We start from the raw sequence: 17,843 nt of genomic DNA on the forward strand, positions 1-17,843 counted from the left end.
TAAAGCCTTTGGGTACAAGTATAAAGCCATATATAAATTTTATATAATTTCCACAAAGATTATCGAAAAAAGATTGAGGGTAAACATGATTGAAAAAGCAACCGTACAACAAAGGCTAACAAAAAATAATGATTTTCCATTTTGGATTTATTGTACTAGTTATTGTTCTTTTATGTACTTTTTGTAGTCCTTTGAGTTTAAGGATGTTCGCTGCTCAGTTTCAAAATAAATAACTTTTCATAACACTAGTGTATATTGATAGAAGATGAATTTAGGAATAAAAAAAGCAAAAAAATATATAGGGGTCCATGTGCTTGTTTTCGAGATATTAGCCATTCAAATTTTGGCGGGAAAAATTATCTCTCTTGACTTTTCATAGCTTTATCATTGACCAGTTAAAGTTCTCAAAAACTATCAAAAAATAAATAAAAATTTATAAAACTTACACAAATTGCTTATAATTATACATTGAAAAGATTTATAAAAAAAAATATTGGGGTTCATGGGCAAAATTGTTTAAGGCATTGATATGGATAAAACCAGAGGATTTCGAAAATCTGACAAAAACTCCAAAACATGACAAGCAAACATCCTTAAAAGGGGTGGTTGCAGAACCAAAGAAACAAGTTTACCCAGAAAGATGTTGATGTACCTGTCCCCATTCAGTGTGTTCATGTTTTTGGCAGATTTTTCATAGTGTCTGTTTAATTCATTCACAACTTTTTTAAGTCTTAAGTTTATTGTGTTTGTTGCTATCTCAGAGATATCTTCCCCAGGTATTTTTTATTCATCTTTTTTCTGCAAAGTCCAATATTTTATTTTATGTTCAAACTTGAAAATTGTTGAGGTTGGCAGTATCTACTAGTACTATATAAAGTACTTATTTTTGTATTGTCAGGACTATATTACTTATCATTGTTTAAGACAGCAAGGCAATAAATTACAATTTAACTACCTTCTTTAAACTATTTATGTTAGAATTGGACACACCTTGTTTATTTTACCATTTTATACATATAAACCTAATGGCTGTTTGTTTAAAATGTGTCCAGTCATAACTATTGTCCAGACCAAGTGGGAGTCTGAGGGGTATACTGAGACAGTATATGAAAGCGTCATAGCCTGAGGGGTATACTGATACAGTATATGAAAGCGTCATAGCCTGGGTGGTATACTGAGACAGTATATGAAAGCGTCATAGCCTGGGTGGTATACTGAGACAGTATATGAAAGCGTCATAGCCTGGGTGGTATACTGAGACAGTATATGAAAGCGTCATAGCCTGAGGGGTATACTGAGACAGTATATGAAAGCATCATAGCCTGGGTGGTATACTGAGACAGTATATGAAAGCGTCATAGCCTGGTTGGTATACTGAGACAGTATATGAAAGCGTCATAGCCTGGTTGGTATACTTAGACAGTATATAAAAGCGTCATAGCCTGAGGGGTATACTGAGACAGTATATGAAAGCGTCATAGCCTGGTTGGTATACTGAGACAGTATATGAAAGCTTCATAGCCTGGTTGGTATACTTAGACAGTATATAAAAGCGTCATAGCCTGAGGGGTATACTGAGACAGTATATGAAAGCGTCATAGCCTGGTTGGTATACTGAGACAGTATATGAAAGCGTCATAGCCTGGTTGGTATACTTAGACAGTATATAAAAGCGTCATAGCCTGAGGGGTATACTGAGACAGTATATGAAAGCGTCATAGCCTGAGGGGTATACTGAGACAGTATATGAAAGCGTCATAGCCTGGTTGGTATACTGAGACAGTATATAAAAGCATCATAGCCTGGTTGGTATACTTAGACAGTATATGAAAGCGTCATAGCCTGGTTGGTATACTGAGACAGTATATAAAAGCATCATAGCCTGGTTGGTATACTTAGACAGTATATGAAAGCGTCATGGCCTGGTTGGTATACTGAGACAGTATATAAAAGCATCATAGCCTGGTCGGTATACTGAGACAGTATATGAAAGCGTCATAGCCTGGTTGGTATACTGAGACAGTATATAAAAGCATCATAGCCTGGTCGGTATACTGAGACAGTATATGAAAGCGTCATAGCCTGGTTGGTATACTGAGACAGTATATAAAAGCATCATAGCCTGGTTGGTATACTTAGACAGTATATGAAAGCGTCATAGCCTGGTTGGTATACTGAGACAGTATATAAAAGCATCATAGCCTGGTTGGTATACTTAGACAGTATATGAAAGCGTCATAGCCTGGTTGGTATACTGAGACAGTATATAAAAGCATCATAGCCTGGTTGGTATACTTAGACAGTATATGAAAGCGTCATAGCCTGGTTGGTATACTGAGACAGTATATAAAAGCATCATAGCCTGGTCGGTATACTGAGACAGTATATGAAAGCGTCATAGCCTGGTTGGTATACTGAGACAGTATATAAAAGCATCATAGCCTGGTCGGTATACTGAGACAGTATATGAAAGCGTCATAGCCTGGTTGGTATACTGAGACAGTATATAAAAGCATCATAGCCTGGTTGGTATACTTAGACAGTATATGAAAGCGTCATAAGACACTTGGTCAACCTAGTAACACCTGTCTCTCATTTACATTTACACTAGGCTCAAGACCACAATTAATGACCCTGCTTTTTGTTGTCGTCTCTCATCTAGAAAGTTTTTGTATATTTGGTTAGCTATAAACATAAAACTATTCAATATATGTGGCTTACATTTACATAGTTTAGTAAATGGTCCATTTACATGTAGTAGTTACTTCAGTAATCAATTATTTAGCAGATATAAAACTCATTTTTATTTGATGGGTTATCTTTGCAATCCACTTTACTGATTAAATACAGTCATTGAAAATTGTTCCATGTCAGTGTTTTCATAGAAGGTTTTGGGGATAATTGACCCTATGCAGTGATTTTGACCACCATCATTCAAATTTTGAGACCCATTTATGACCATTATCCTTTCTGTCCAAACTTTTGACATGGTAATTCACAAAGTACCAATAATTACTGTCCATATATCAAAATATAAGTTAAAAATATAGTATATATACCAATACACATAATTAACGGCGCCTGGTGATGTTTCATAGATTGACCGGTTTCGGTCCAAACAGGCCCTTCATCAGTACACCTTTCCTATATTGCCTATCAATACATAAGTTAATTTGCACACATTTTGGTATGATATAATTGGTGCATTGAAAATTTAATTGGCAATGAGTCATTAAGAGAGACCTGTACATATTTTGTCCAACCTTTGAACTTTGACACTTTCTCCCATTTTAAAGTGTAGTATATTATCAATCAAGTAGACAGAAGTGTTTATGATGTGACCCCTCTGAGTTGACCTTTACTTATAAACAACAAATTCACAGTAATTTTTTTAAGGGACACAAAAACACAACTGTCAATAGGCTGATTGATGCCCTTCCCCCTTTTTGGGGATTTGATCATACTTGTATTTTAGATCTTTTAGTGACATGACCTGACTGAGCTAAATTTGTCATCAATAAGATGTTTCATTCCCCTTTTTTCTTACATGGCATCATATTACATTCATGTACTCGCATGGTTGACAGTGATAGAAATGTCATTTAAATTTATGTATATACTTAGCATAATTGTTTGAACTCTATCAGTTTAAAAAAAAATCTTTATTCATACTACATGTATAAATTTTTGCCTTCAAATTCCTTATATGATATGTATATTACAAAATAACAAAGCTCCATTATGGGCATTCTAATCTGATATTAGGCCTATACAGGATTCTTTTCACAAAACAGATATTTTCAAGGTCACAGATTTTGACAAATTGCTTGCAATTGCAAATTTTGTATAAAATCACTGCATATACTTATTCACTTCATAAAGATATTTCATATTCCATTTTACATTTTACATCAACAATGATCTGAAGATTATTCTCCTGTTTGGACCCTTATATCTTAATTACCTTTTAGCACAACAAGTTGATTTGTAAAACATGATATTACCACAAATGTTTGATTATAAGTAATCTTTTCATTTGTAAACCTGAATTCCTAATTTCGCCTTTCTTTGACCCTCTGAAATTGATATTCATTCATCTGTAATGTCAAAGAAATGATATATGTCTTAAAATTTTAAATATTTTTTTAAAGAATATTTAATAGTGCTTGATGCTTTAAATAAGTCTTTTGACTCTCTCTATTCATATGAAATGTAGAATCGGATTAAAAAGTTTTTATTTATTCGTTTTTGACTCAATAGAACATATTTTTCTTTGAATTGGACAAACAGCATGAAGGGTGGACAGTGTTTTGTCTTCTTTGAGTTTTAATCTTCCTTGTATATTTTTAATTTTAAATCTTCACAATGATGTGAAGTTTGCATAATGTTGACTTGTACAAACTGGACTATAATGAAATATAAGAAACTAAAAACAACATGTTATAACAATTTGTTTAAGGATTTTTTTAATCTAGTTCAGATTGTTGAAAAAACTGACATGAACATGTTTTAACAGTTTTGCTTTAATAATCTTAAAGTTTTAACAACTTGATATAGTTGAAAAAAACATTTGAGCTTATGTTTACGTAGAAAAAAGACTGACTTAGTCTTGCAACTAGAAAAATTTGTGTATTTTTTATGGATTAGAAGTACACTATGTACAAGGGAAAAAATTCGTAGTAAAAAGACTGTGACTTAGTTTTGCAAATAGGAAAATTAGTGTATTTTTACGGATTACAAGTACATTGTACATGAAAAATCAATTAAACTTAACAATTTTATATTCAACAAATATATATTTCAACTTTTAAACAGATGTAAGAACATCTGAATCAACGTAAAATCTATAACACGACAGATTCTACGAGACAACTTTAAATCAACAAACGGCGGGCAACAGATGTCACAAGCTAAATTTGTAGTTCATTGGATAAAAAGCATTGATTTGTGGCTATTTTATATAGATGTGACTTCATTTTATGTACTTACTTTACGAAATTTGTAAAAACAAAATGGGAAATGTCATAAAATCAGGAAGGATTATAAAGCATAAAAATCGTTACGATACCAGAAAAGGTAATTAGGTTTTATGATACAGATCACTAGAGTTTTCAGAAGTTCTTACAACAATTTTTTTTTAGCCTTGATTTTGTGGATAATGCTTTTTTAAAAGGTTGAAGAATTTTCAGGAAAAATGTAGATCATTTGAACACAGGAAATATCTTGAAGTCTCTGCTAAGGCTTGATTGGTTGGGGATAGTAACTGACAGTTAGTCTTCACAGAAAATACAACACAATTTGAAATTTACTAGAGATTGTCCATAGATATTCTGAGAGCATCAGTTTTGGTCATTGGACCATATCATTTTGAGAAAACATAAAGAACATTATCCAGATTGCGTCATCATAACATGTTGTGATAAATTGTTGAAAACTTCAGCTGAAAGTATGAAAACATAATACTTTGAAATGAACATTGGTTTAATTGAACATTTTTCTTTTTCAGCACAAAGTACAAGAAATGGAGAGCTTGATTTCCACCCTACACCAGAGTTCCCTGCCTTACAATATTTGGACAGTGTGGACCCAAGCAGTCGCGCAGATAGAGCAGGTTTAAAACCTGGGGATTTTATATTAGAGGTAATACATTAAACAGAATGCCCATGTTTACATTCCTAATAGTAAATAAGTTTCTTAATAAAGTTATATTGTTAACATATCAAAACATAAGAACTAATACCAAACAGACATCACATGACATCATCTTTATTTTCAATTTATTAATCTTAATAAAGCACTATGAAACATTGGTAAGAGGGTTACACGAATATTTATCTGTGAGATGGACTGATCTAAATATTTTATAGATAATTCATTGATATATAAAAAAGAGGCCATTTAAGGAGATCTATTGAATTATAATATTATAATTCAATACTTCAATGAAACTCTAGAAAATTATAAACGTCACTTTAAAAAATTTACAAGTTATAACTACCAAGGTGTTTAATGGAAATGTTCACAGTTTTGTATATGAATTGATGTCACCGTTGTCTGAAAACGGAAACAATGTAAACCTATAGATAAATCATACAAAGTGTATTTCACAAATTTTGAAATACCAATGTGATATCTGTTATTGATTAAACAGTTTGGTATTGATTTATCAGTATGTGAAGTGTTTGTTTTAAGGGTGTTCTTTATGTAGATCTGATCCCCTACTGTCATGACAGAACGATGATGCGTTTTTCAGGATTTAAATCACAAAATTGTTTCTTCTGATTTATTGTCAGTAGCGACTAAAGGGGTTAGTTAGGTCCAGAGAAGGTCCACTTTGTCCAGACTTATTAAAAGTGTTAATCTTTGTTTCCTTTGAGTTGTTTTATGTGTTCTTACTTGAAAGAGAATTTAAGCAATTATATATAACCTGACAAAAGTTTTAGGCTTGACCATTCAAAGACTTTGGTCTAAATTGGCCAGCATACTTGGACTTGGATTTTTTTATTTTATTTGCCTTGAGGTTTGGTACATTGGTAATCCCCTTTCAATAGTGGATACATTTTTTTTTCTGTACAAATTTTTGTTATTTAAAAAAAATTGCGTGCATTTTTCTTGGATGCTTAATTTTGTGGTTTTGACAAATTCTTCTTTCAAGCCCATTGTGGTAAATTTGTATTGTGTTGAACACTTTATATCAAAAGTAACAGAAACTGAAACCAGGCAACAAATACAGCGTAATGTTCTTAGTTCACCTATACCTACAATACCCACTAAATAAATCTTGGAATGATAATAACCACATTGTTTCCATAGTGCAGTAGTGTGGTAGTGTAATGTGTGTATCACTCAAGATGTAATTGGCAGTCATGATCAAATTAAAAGTTTTTGTATCAAATATTTGGTTAAAAACTGCAATGTGCATTCCATAAGATCTTTGGACAAAATTAAGTAAATTCCAATGGTTTGTCCTAGTTGTTCTAATTCAGATATGTAATAGTTTTAAGTTAGAAAGTGAGAGTGGCTTTCCTTTAAGCTAACATCCTGAAGCAACCCCCAGAATGCTGATTAATTTGTTGAAATAATTTTAATTTGGTAGAAATTTTCATTATCTAGGCCTTAACAATAGTGAAACTAACACGGAAATTCCTTTAAGAGAGTGAAATTGGTTATTACGTGGGATTTTATCATTGTGAAGATTGTTTCAATTAGTTTTATTGTTCCAATTGAAAAGATTTGACCTGAATTTGGGGTCACATGTGTATAAAATATGTTCATGGATGTGATCAGACTTGTCCTTTAGGCATTGATAACACAGAGGAAAATATTGTTTTATCTTAGTACAATAATGTGAACGCTTAGTGGTTAGGGTATGGAAAATGAAATGGTCCATTATATATTCTGTACTATAGTCTAATTGCACAGGTCATAAAAAGTCAATAAATTTAAAACATCCTGGCCATAAAAAGTCTAAAAACATGATCTTGAATACTTTAGTAAAATACAGAAGTAGGTTAAGCATAAAAAGGGTGTGAGGAAGAATTTTTCAAGGTGTTTTAAGTACGTAAAACATTTGAAGAAGTTGTAACATTACATTATTTTCATTGTTTTATGATTTTTTATTCATTACATTAAATTATATGGGCTACCATAGAGACCCAACATATGCAATTCTTTTAAAAATTGTCCATATATAATCTGCTGTAATTATAGATTATCGTTGGTCATCTCAACAAGATTGATTTTCTTGCTTGAGCATGTTCCGTGAAAGTGAGAAAAGCGATTGAGGAAAATTTTGTAAAATAGCAATAATATTAAATATCTCTAAATTCCTAAGTAGAAAGATGTACAAAACAGAAAATGCAAAAAAAAAAATCAGCTCTACAAAAGGATTTCTGTGATCTTATCATTTATTTTAAAATTAACTTCTATTTTTAGATAAATGGTGAAAATGTGGTCCGTGCATCGCATGACCGAGTGGTACAGGTTATACGTAACTCTGGAGATACCCTGGCTATGAAGGTAGTGACAGTAAGACCTCAACAGAACCCAGTAAATTGGCAACATATAGATGGTACAATGACGCTGCCATCAAGAGCTACCAGTAGTGCAAGTGCTGCTAGTAAAAAACAAGGTCAGTGCCAGATATGAAAAAAACACAGAGAACTAAACAAACACATGTTTTCTGCTACTTGGTCGGGTTGTTGTCTCTTTGACACATTCCCCATTTCGATTCTCAATTTAACATGACTACTAAGTTTACATTTATTTTCATAAGTGCTTTTTCTGTTGATTGACGGGGAAAATACATTTTGTTGCATATTTAAATGGTGGTATGAACACAATCTACATTCATGACTGTAGATGACATGTTTTTTATTGAAATCTTGAATTGTAAGTAAACCTTTAAAAGCAGACAAAATAATTATGGATCTGCAGTATATCAAATGCCTTAAAAATAAAAGAAAATTAAAAAAATGATTACTACAAACATTTTTAATAATTTCACAAGTTTGTGCCAAAAACATGTTTACACAAAAATAAAAACTCTTTTGATGTGAAGACCACATAAATAATGAGATTGAATGCTAATGCCTTACAAAAAGATTAGGAAGACCTGTACACAGTACACCAACTCATAATCTTTAAAATCTTGAACAATAACTTTTTTCTGGATTAAAAAGATTTCACTAATAAATTCCCCATCTTGTTTGAAATGACAACAAATGGAAGTTTTTAACGACCTTGACTGGCTATACAGCCCTTGCACGGTCAGGATTTGAAATGAAAATGATTTTCACATTTTATATCTTTATTTCCAGCACCCCAGCCACCACGAAGAGACCCAAGGACTTCACTTTCGAAAGAGAAGGGTAGACAGATAGCAGAGGGACTGAGTGAATTAGGTAAAAACAGTTAAAAAATCCCTAACTTCAGTATGGATGAGGATTTTTTTTTTTTTATATAATTTTGACAAATTGTAGTAAACCTTATTGCACCAGTCAGTTTTTTGTGGGGAAATAAGCTGCTCATTGTTGAAGGCCGTACAGTGACCTATAAATGTTAATGTTTGTGTCATTTTGGTCTTTTGTGGATAGTTGTCTCATTGGCAATCATACCACATCTTCTTTTTTATATTAAACAAATATTCTCCATTTTCCATTAAATAGATTTTGTCTTCACTTTATATAGAGAAGGGAAACAATGCTGTGGTAGTCTGAGGTTAACAACTTTATAAGCATTATCAAACACTTTCTTCTATATATAAATTTTACTACTGCAGTTAAGATAGTTTATTATCTTACCACACCTAATTGTCAAGGCTAACACATCCCTAACATGAATACATTCTTTTTGACAGGCATTGAGGAACAGAGTACAAATGACAATGTTAAACAACCCTCTGGTGAAGGTGCAATTTTTTCTTATTGATATTGTCAAAGTAGCTTTGTTTTGCTTTTAATGCACTGTTGTATTTTTTTTTTTTCATGTTGGCTTTTTCCTACTTTTTGTTTCTTTTATTTCATTGTATTTGTTCATGTTCTTTTTTTTTTCTCTGATCACAAATTTAATGCCTGCTTCAGTCAGAGCTTCAGAAATCACGCCGTTATGAATACTAACAACACACAAATTCTTAAACTGTAAAGACCAAAAAAATGAGTTTAAGAAATTTAAAAATAAAGACTTTTGAACGACATATGTTTCATATTTCTTTTTACAATAAATGTTATTAAAGACACGTCAAATTGCTTATTTAATTACAAAGTCAAGGAAATAAAATGACATACAGTAAACATTAATGGGCTTTAACATTTCTTTTATTAAATCAGATAAACAGAGTTATAACAAATAAAAAGAACACATAAGAATGCCTTTAATGTTATTTTTAGATTTTTCCCATAATTTTTTATTGACCCCTCTGTGTTTTCTGCACCTATTTTCCCTTTCATTTTCATGAAATTGAATGAAAGAACAAAATAATTGTAATGCATCCCTTAAAGTAAAATTCCTAATATTTATGCATGAAATTATTAAATTTATTGCTTTCTTCTGTATGTTACAAGTAATGCTTATGAAGTCTTCTGTATCATGATTGGTCTTTTAATATTGCAATGAATGTAAATTTGCCTGATATTAAATTTCAAAAACATATATTTCAACTGTGCTTATAAATGAAATGTTAAGAAATCAGTTTATATTTTCTCTCCAATAGCCATGGCACATGAGCTTTTATGTACCAGGCATAATCAAGGACAAGCTTCTGTTTAATGATTTAAATGTTAATACTACATAACCATTGATTAATTAATATTTATATGTCCATCTGTGCATGTAACTGTTGGTTAGGTTGAAAACAAATAAGCATGTACAATGAGGTTCAGTGTTAGAAAATGCTACTAAAAAATGACATGGTCTGGAACAGTAAAGTATAATGTTGCAACTGCTATTCAGAGCATTACTTGCAATAAATCTATTGTCTCTGAGGCCATCAGAACAATCATTAAACTTTAGCCAGTTTAGAACTGATTGCTGTGAATTTGCACAAATACATTTTTCTTTAGTCTCACATGTAGTCTGTGATATCTAAATAAACAAAATGTTGTTATGTCAGATGCTCTGATTCAGATTTAGGAGATAACTGTATTGTATTTTAAGCTTCGACAGCATCAATTGGGGATTTGATGGTCGCAAATTGAGTTTACTGGCGACGCATTAGTGGAGACAGTTAAAGGGTATTTGCTACCATCAAATCCCCAATTGATGCCGTCAGAGCCTTAAAATCAATATTGTTTTCTCCATTCTAATAAAACTGACAGAAAAAAAACGTTAAAACATGTCTTTAAAATTTGTCATATGCCTTCTGTGCTTGCGTGTAAGTGACGTTATCCAATCAAAATGAATGTAACAAAAGTTGTTGCATTAAAATTAAGATTTGAAAGTGTTTATGTTGCATGTTTACACAGGGATGTCAGGTGCATGAGAAATATTAAATATGGATGATCCAACCAAATCAAAATAAAGAAAAGAAATCTTCTTGTCAAATATTTAATGAAATTTTATTTTCTATAAGCATGTAACTCAAAACTGAATAGACATATTGACACAGGTATGCTAATTTATATACGCCTATAAATGCTATATCACATTTAAAAAGAATTGACATCCTTGTTCCTGGACATAAGAAACTTTTTTAGAGACAAATTCAGCTAAATACCAAAAAATTAGATATGTCTATGCTGTTCTGTAACTGCTATCTAGGCCAGACCATTATTTTGCTTCTTGTCAGGTTTTCAACAATGGTATTTTGTATTTGAAATTGATTATGAATTAAAATTTGTACATTTAAAACATTTCATTAACCATATCATTCTTTTTTTTCCAGATCAGCTAGATTTAGCCTTGGCAGAATTTGAAAGAGAAAACTTAGAACAACATAATGTAACAACTGAACAGAAAACAGCATCCATCAGAGCAAAACATGCATCAAAACGTGTCTCATGTGTGGATTTATCAAACATCGAAGGATACGATTCAGAAAAAAGTGACCATAGAAGTCCGTCAGAAAGAATTATACATAAATACAATAATGAACGTAAACAGAGTGCTATGGAACGATCACAAAGTACGCCTGATCTGTCCGACAAAAAGCCAGAGCCTGTATATGCAACACCTGTAGTACCAGGTTCTGCAGGTGTTCAACGTAGAAATGACGGAACTTATGTGTATGCTGTTCCAGAAGACAGTCTTTCAATGAAAAGTTCAACTTCAACTTCAGAAAGACCAAAGGGTCCACCACCGCCCCCACCTGGAGCTCTTGGGTTTAAAAGACCTGCTCCAGGTGTGCCGAAAGATGAAGTAGTTGTTCAGCCAGCAAACGCTGAAATGGTGTCTATAAACACAATAGGAAGTAGGACTTCATTGTATGCTAGACCAGAAAAGATTTCAACAGCTCCTCAAGATGATTTCGAATCAAGTTTTCGACCTGGTGCTTCAGCTAAAATGACTGATGAACCTAAAGTTAAATCAAAGGCTCATCAAAGAAATTCTAGTCTTACTTCCACAAACTCTGGAGGAAGTCGCCAAAGTGACGACAAACACAGTGTATCTTTTGCCGAGGATAAAGTGTTAGACAATGCTAAAACATATCTTCAAAAACATCCAAATGCAAAACTGCTTGTTACAGCAGATGTACATTCTAATGTGAAGAAACAGACAGGCAAATATGAGCCAGAACCTGATTATGACATTGAGGATGACAAGGTCAAAAGTAAAGTTACTGTAATTTCCATTGGTGATAGAAAAACAACTGATTCAGAAATGAAAAGATATTCTGTTCGTTCAGACATTCCAGCTGGTAACATTCCACCTCCGCCATCTGAACCAGCTCCAACTCCACCAACAAAAACAATAGCACCAGCTCAGACAACTGTAAAGTCTGCAGCTCCACAGCCAGCTAAAGCAGGAGCTACTCTGCCATCTGCGGCAAAATCTGCTGCTCCTAAACCTCCTTCGCCAAAATCTAAAACACCATCTCCAAAGGTAGAGCAGAAAATAGTTACACAAAAGAAGGAGGAAGTAAAAATTGAAAATATACCGTCTGCTCCCGCAGCGCCTCCAATGCCACCAGCAGCACCTCCACCACCACCTGCTCCACCACTGCCACCAGCTGAGCCACCTGCTCCTCCCCTTCCAAAATCAGTACCTCCAGCTTTGGAAAAAGCCAAGCAAAATAATACAACACCTCAAGGTATTGAGACTAATGATCTATTAGCTGCTGTTAGAAAACGTCAACAAAGGATGGATATAGAAGGACCAAAAATTTCAGCCTTACCTGAAAGTAAGGATGGACCTCAAAAGGATGACAATCAAGCAGCCATTATAGCAGCCGTTGCTAGGCGAAGAAGAATGCTTGAAGAAAAAGGAGACTCATCAGTTATTGATGCCATAGAAACAAAGCTACAAAAAACTAAGAAATTACAGTCAGCAAAATTAGCATTCTCCAGTGATAATATTGGGAAAACTCCAGAAATGAAACCAAAAGTGACAAAACCAGTGGAGCCTAAAGCTAGTGTAAATGATCTTAAATCAACAATGGAAAGACAACCTCCTAAGGTTGATATAAAACCAATGAAAAGTGTTGCAGTGAAAGGAAAGGAGCCAACAAAAATTATGAGTACAGTAAACGGAGGTGCTGTCAAAACACCTGTTAAATTGGAGGTAAAAACAGACACCAAAATAACTGATTCTAGCAAGCCAATTATTACAAGCACACCAAAAACTGAAAATAAGGAGAATTCTGTCAGTTCGCCTCGTGGCACTGACTATGTAGCTTTAGCTGAAAAAGCTCGCCAAGATTACTTGCAGAAAAAAGCAAGTCAGACTTCACTTCGTGTAACTGCAACAAACAATTCACCAAAAACGGTCAGTAAACCTGCAGACAGGTCAAAGTCTCCAGCAAAAACAATACCAACATCACCATTAATAGCTCAGAGTACAACAAATACTACAAAAGTACCGATTAGAGATCAAAATAAAAACATTATAACTACGGGTGTCCCTAATGACAGGACCAAAGTGTTTAGTTCTGTAAGTCAAATACCAAATGGTAATGTGAAAAACATGTCATCCAAAAATAAGGACAATGGTGTTTCATCCTTAAAACCCACAAAGGATATAGATGTGATTGGTCAAAATAAAACTTCTATTAAAGACAGAATAGCCAGTATAAATAAGACTGAACAATCCAAGGTAAACATGAATGGTAAAGTTTCAAATGAAAAATTGAGTGTGAAAGGGGTAACTGTGGAAAGTTCAGGAACGGACAAATCTTCTTTGCCGCCACCTCCTGAGTTTGGAGATTCTGTGCAACTTGAAATAATTCCTCCGCCAATGGGATTTGATAGCGGAAGTAACTATAGTGATATATCTAGACAAAGTTCTGTATTTAATCAGGAGGACAATGAGAGTTTAGTTTCTTCTGTGTCAACTGTTTCTACTTTATCAGACGATCAAGCCGATTCTGGATATGGTCGACAGCGCCATAACTATGAGGAATTAATAGCCCCTCCACCCCCTGGTTTTGGGGATTTGAACTCAAATCAGGGCTATGACACAATTCCATCAGTCATTCCACCTCCACCAAGCTTTGGGGAGGAAAAACGTGATTTAATGAACAAATCCAGACAAGTGACGAAACCTTTTGGTTCCAAGTCTGTTGATAACTGGCAATGTCTTGACGTACTTGATTGGTTAGACAGTTTAAAATTATCGCAATATAAGACAAGCTTTCAACAAAAGTGCATTGACGGTAAAAGGTTGCAAAATCTTACCCGGAATGATTATTTGGACTTGGGAGTAACGCAAGTTGGTCATCGCATGAACTTAGAACGATCAATTAAGAAACTGAATTTACCTAAAAATGTTGTCTCATCTAGTCACTTGTGATTTTATAATTTCATCCAGAATCATTCATTTGTATAATAGTTAACATATTTGAAAATTTTCAGAGCACAATGACTTTGAACTTAATGAGTGCTACAATATTTATCTATATAAACTTATCATATGTTACAACGAAAAAAAAACTGTTACCATGAAAAAAGCATGGTATCATTTGGTATGAATTAAAATGAAAAACATTTTGCCTAGAAATCAGACACATTTACTTTTCAAGTATTTAAGAATTTTAAATTGTACTCATTTTAAAACTTCTGTTGATGTGTGACAACAACAAAAATATACATATTAAGCAGTTTTCATGATTGGACTGTGGAATAAATGCTTGAATGGACTATTTTATGAAAGAAGGAATCTGGTGTAAGGAAGGTTGTGATGTAAAACAACATAAGTTGTTGAAAAAATCTGTGATTTTTAATTTAAATTTGAAGTCTTCCATAAGGTTGTAATTATATCTTTTAAGGCATATATATTTTTTTCGTTTTAAGTAATTAAATGTGTGCCAATTTAGATACATAGTCTGGTGACTCTGGGCAATTTTATTTTTCACATTTGTCTTATTATAAACAGTTTTAATGTTTAATCTCTATATTTATTATTGTTTTCCATAATCATTTTAAAAACAAACTAGTCTGTCAGAATAAGATTATTTTCTAATGAATATTAGATAGTGGGAAATACATTTCATCGTACATCCTGAACTTTATCAGATGAGTGCTTTTGGTATTTGATTTTACTGATACTTATTTATTTGTAAATTATTATTTTTGGAGATGCACTCCATTTTTTTTTATCAACACAGCCATATCTATTCTCAATATCATGTAGTTTTTTGTTTGAAAAATACATGAAATGTTTCTCAGTAAGTGTTAATAAATTTTGTTTCCCCAAGAACAGTTATCTTTTATTTGCTTCTTGGCGAATTTTGTAATTTTGTTACTAAAAATCTCAAAATTTAGACAGAATATATATATTGTTCATTATTAGATTAATATTTTCATGCAATCAGTATTTTTCTTTTAATTTTACCTCAAACATGGGAATACTCATATTTCAAGAAATTTTATTGATCATAATAAATTATTGGACAAAATCCTTCTGTATGAGGGGAGATAACTCTAATTTTGTTGATCATTACTATTGGACAACATCCTTCTGTATGAGGGGAGATAACTTGAGTGTCATTGTTATCTAGATAGCATTATTTAGAATTAGGGAAGAATAAAGACATTTTAAACTAGCATTAGGACAGATAATAACACTAGTCTTGAAAGGTTCAAAATAGAACTGGATTTTTAAACTCTCTCTATTTTGTTTTAAGACACAATGTCTAGGAAAAAGCATTATTAGTTATATTTTGAAGAGCAAGTATTTTCCTTGTTTTGTTTCCAGGTTTTAGTTTTTTCCTGTGATACATTTTTTTCATATCATTATTTCATACTGGACCATATACAGTATGCTGGCAATCATTTTGTACCAATATTGCTTCACTACATTAGTAGTCCAAATATAGTATGATTTGTAATTTTAACTTATTGAGTGGCGTATGTACTGGTTTATGTACAGTGCTTTTGTGAAATTATTATAAAAACATTTTTTATTGATGAAATTCAAAATACTAGCATGATTCAAGACTAGTGCATGTGTTGTTATTATAGAATGTCATCCACATATAAAAGTTGCCATTTCATCTAAATTTCAGAGGCATTTCCATAGTTCAGTAATCTCAATATTAAAAATAAGAAGATTTTCAGATAGAAATTATGTTTTCAATAAATATTAAAAGCAAACAAAATTGATTTTTGCATTTGAAAATATTTAATTGATATATTGATATTTTTCTATTTCCTTGAAAATTTTCATATTATTAAAAAAAAATCTCTCCATTTTTATTAAAAAAAATATTTTCTAGAGTCAATTATGAACATTTCATCAATTGTAAAACAGTCCATTGCATAAATACTTGCATTCTTTATGCTAAGTGTGACTTATTCATTCTCATTTTCATAGATAACTAGAGTGCAAATTATGTACCTACATATATATTTGGATTTAAAAAATGTTTACTACTTGAAACTTATTATTGTTTTTGTTATAACTAATTGATTATTGTATTCAAAGATGATAAAAAATATATTTAATTATACATAATGTGTTTCATGTATGGCCATTAGTTAGTAGTTCTATATAGATTAAAGTTGGCCCTCACAAGCTGCAACTTGTAAATACAGCTGGTTCACAAACCACGTCCTTTGGGGAGGAACTAAATAGTCATACAATATTTGTTATGTTTACCTGAAAGTTTTGAAATATGATCCCATGTTCCAATTCCATTGGAACTTCTGTTAGGTGGAACAAATATACGTTGAAAGTATGAAGAGTTGAATTAAATTGGCAAAAAGAAAAAACATAAAAAGTAAGGGTGGAAAAATCTTCAATCATAGTCCTTAAGTTCTAAGAAAATGGTTATCCTGAATATGGATGAAATATTTGTACTGGACATTAAGTAACCAACAATCAATCAATTTAAGGAAACAATGACATTTTCCTGAAAATCATTTATTTTGACATTTGCCAAAAACATTTGTTTAGTATAGGATTTTCATTAAACTTGAGCTTCATATTAAAAAGTGGTACAATTTATTTAGCAAACGGAGTTACCATGTGTTTAAGAAGTTACTATGTGTAAAAGCACTTACTATATGTAAAAGGAGTTACTATGTGTAAAAAGAATTACTATGTGTAAAAGGAATTACTGTGTGTAAAAGGTGTAACTATGTGTTAAAGGAATTACTGTGTGTAAAAGGAATTACTATGTGTAAAAAGAGATACCAATACAAGGAAACATTCAAAAGAGGTGTGGAGAGAAACAGACAACATTACGACAAAAAAGGAAACACAATGAAAAGATACAAGTTCACAACACTCTACAAAGAAAACTAAAAAAAGACTGCACACAACACCAATTTCATCAAAACCTGCTTCCCTAGCATCATCTGTCTTACTGCCGCACCCAGAAGTTACATTACCTATTTTATACTAGTATCTCAATTGTTTGTAAAACAATTGAAAGGTCTTTCCTGTAAAAGTGATGCTTTCATAATGTACTTTGTACGACCTTTCGTTTGATATACGACAAGCATACCTTCTGAAACTTTTTACTTTTATCACTTAATGACCTCATCCGCCTACATTTTTGAGATCGGAATTATTATATATGTAACATAGAGTAGATGAGCTTTCATTTGATATGCGACAACGCCATATTCTAGAAAGTTTGATTTTTGCACTCAATAACCCTATCTTACTAATTTTTGGAGGTCAGGAATTTGCTATTTGAAATGTACACATCATGACCTTTCATTTGATATACAACAACCCTACCTTAA

General features: G+C 32.2%; 1 protein-coding gene across 9 annotated transcripts in view; it reads left to right on the top strand.

Moving 5' to 3' along the window:
- Positions 1–16,361, top strand: part of LOC134687369 (SH3 and multiple ankyrin repeat domains protein 2-like) — a 94,360-nt gene extending 77,999 nt beyond the window's left edge. For all 9 annotated transcript variants that reach the window (XM_063547610.1, XM_063547616.1, XM_063547619.1 and 6 more), the window contains 4 exons: positions 5,507–5,640; positions 7,936–8,131; positions 8,820–8,903; positions 11,381–16,361. In XM_063547610.1, coding sequence (XP_063403680.1) covers positions 5,507–5,640; positions 7,936–8,131; positions 8,820–8,903; positions 11,381–14,442 — 3,476 coding nt within the window. In that variant the 3' untranslated portion in view covers positions 14,443–16,361. The remainder of the gene's footprint in view (positions 1–5,506; positions 5,641–7,935; positions 8,132–8,819; positions 8,904–11,380) is intronic.
- Positions 16,362–17,843: the final 1,482 nt, after the last annotated feature.

This window comes from Mytilus trossulus, chromosome 10, assembly GCF_036588685.1.
Source record: "Mytilus trossulus isolate FHL-02 chromosome 10, PNRI_Mtr1.1.1.hap1, whole genome shotgun sequence".
In the NCBI taxonomy this organism is placed as follows: domain Eukaryota; kingdom Metazoa; phylum Mollusca; class Bivalvia; order Mytilida; family Mytilidae; genus Mytilus; species Mytilus trossulus.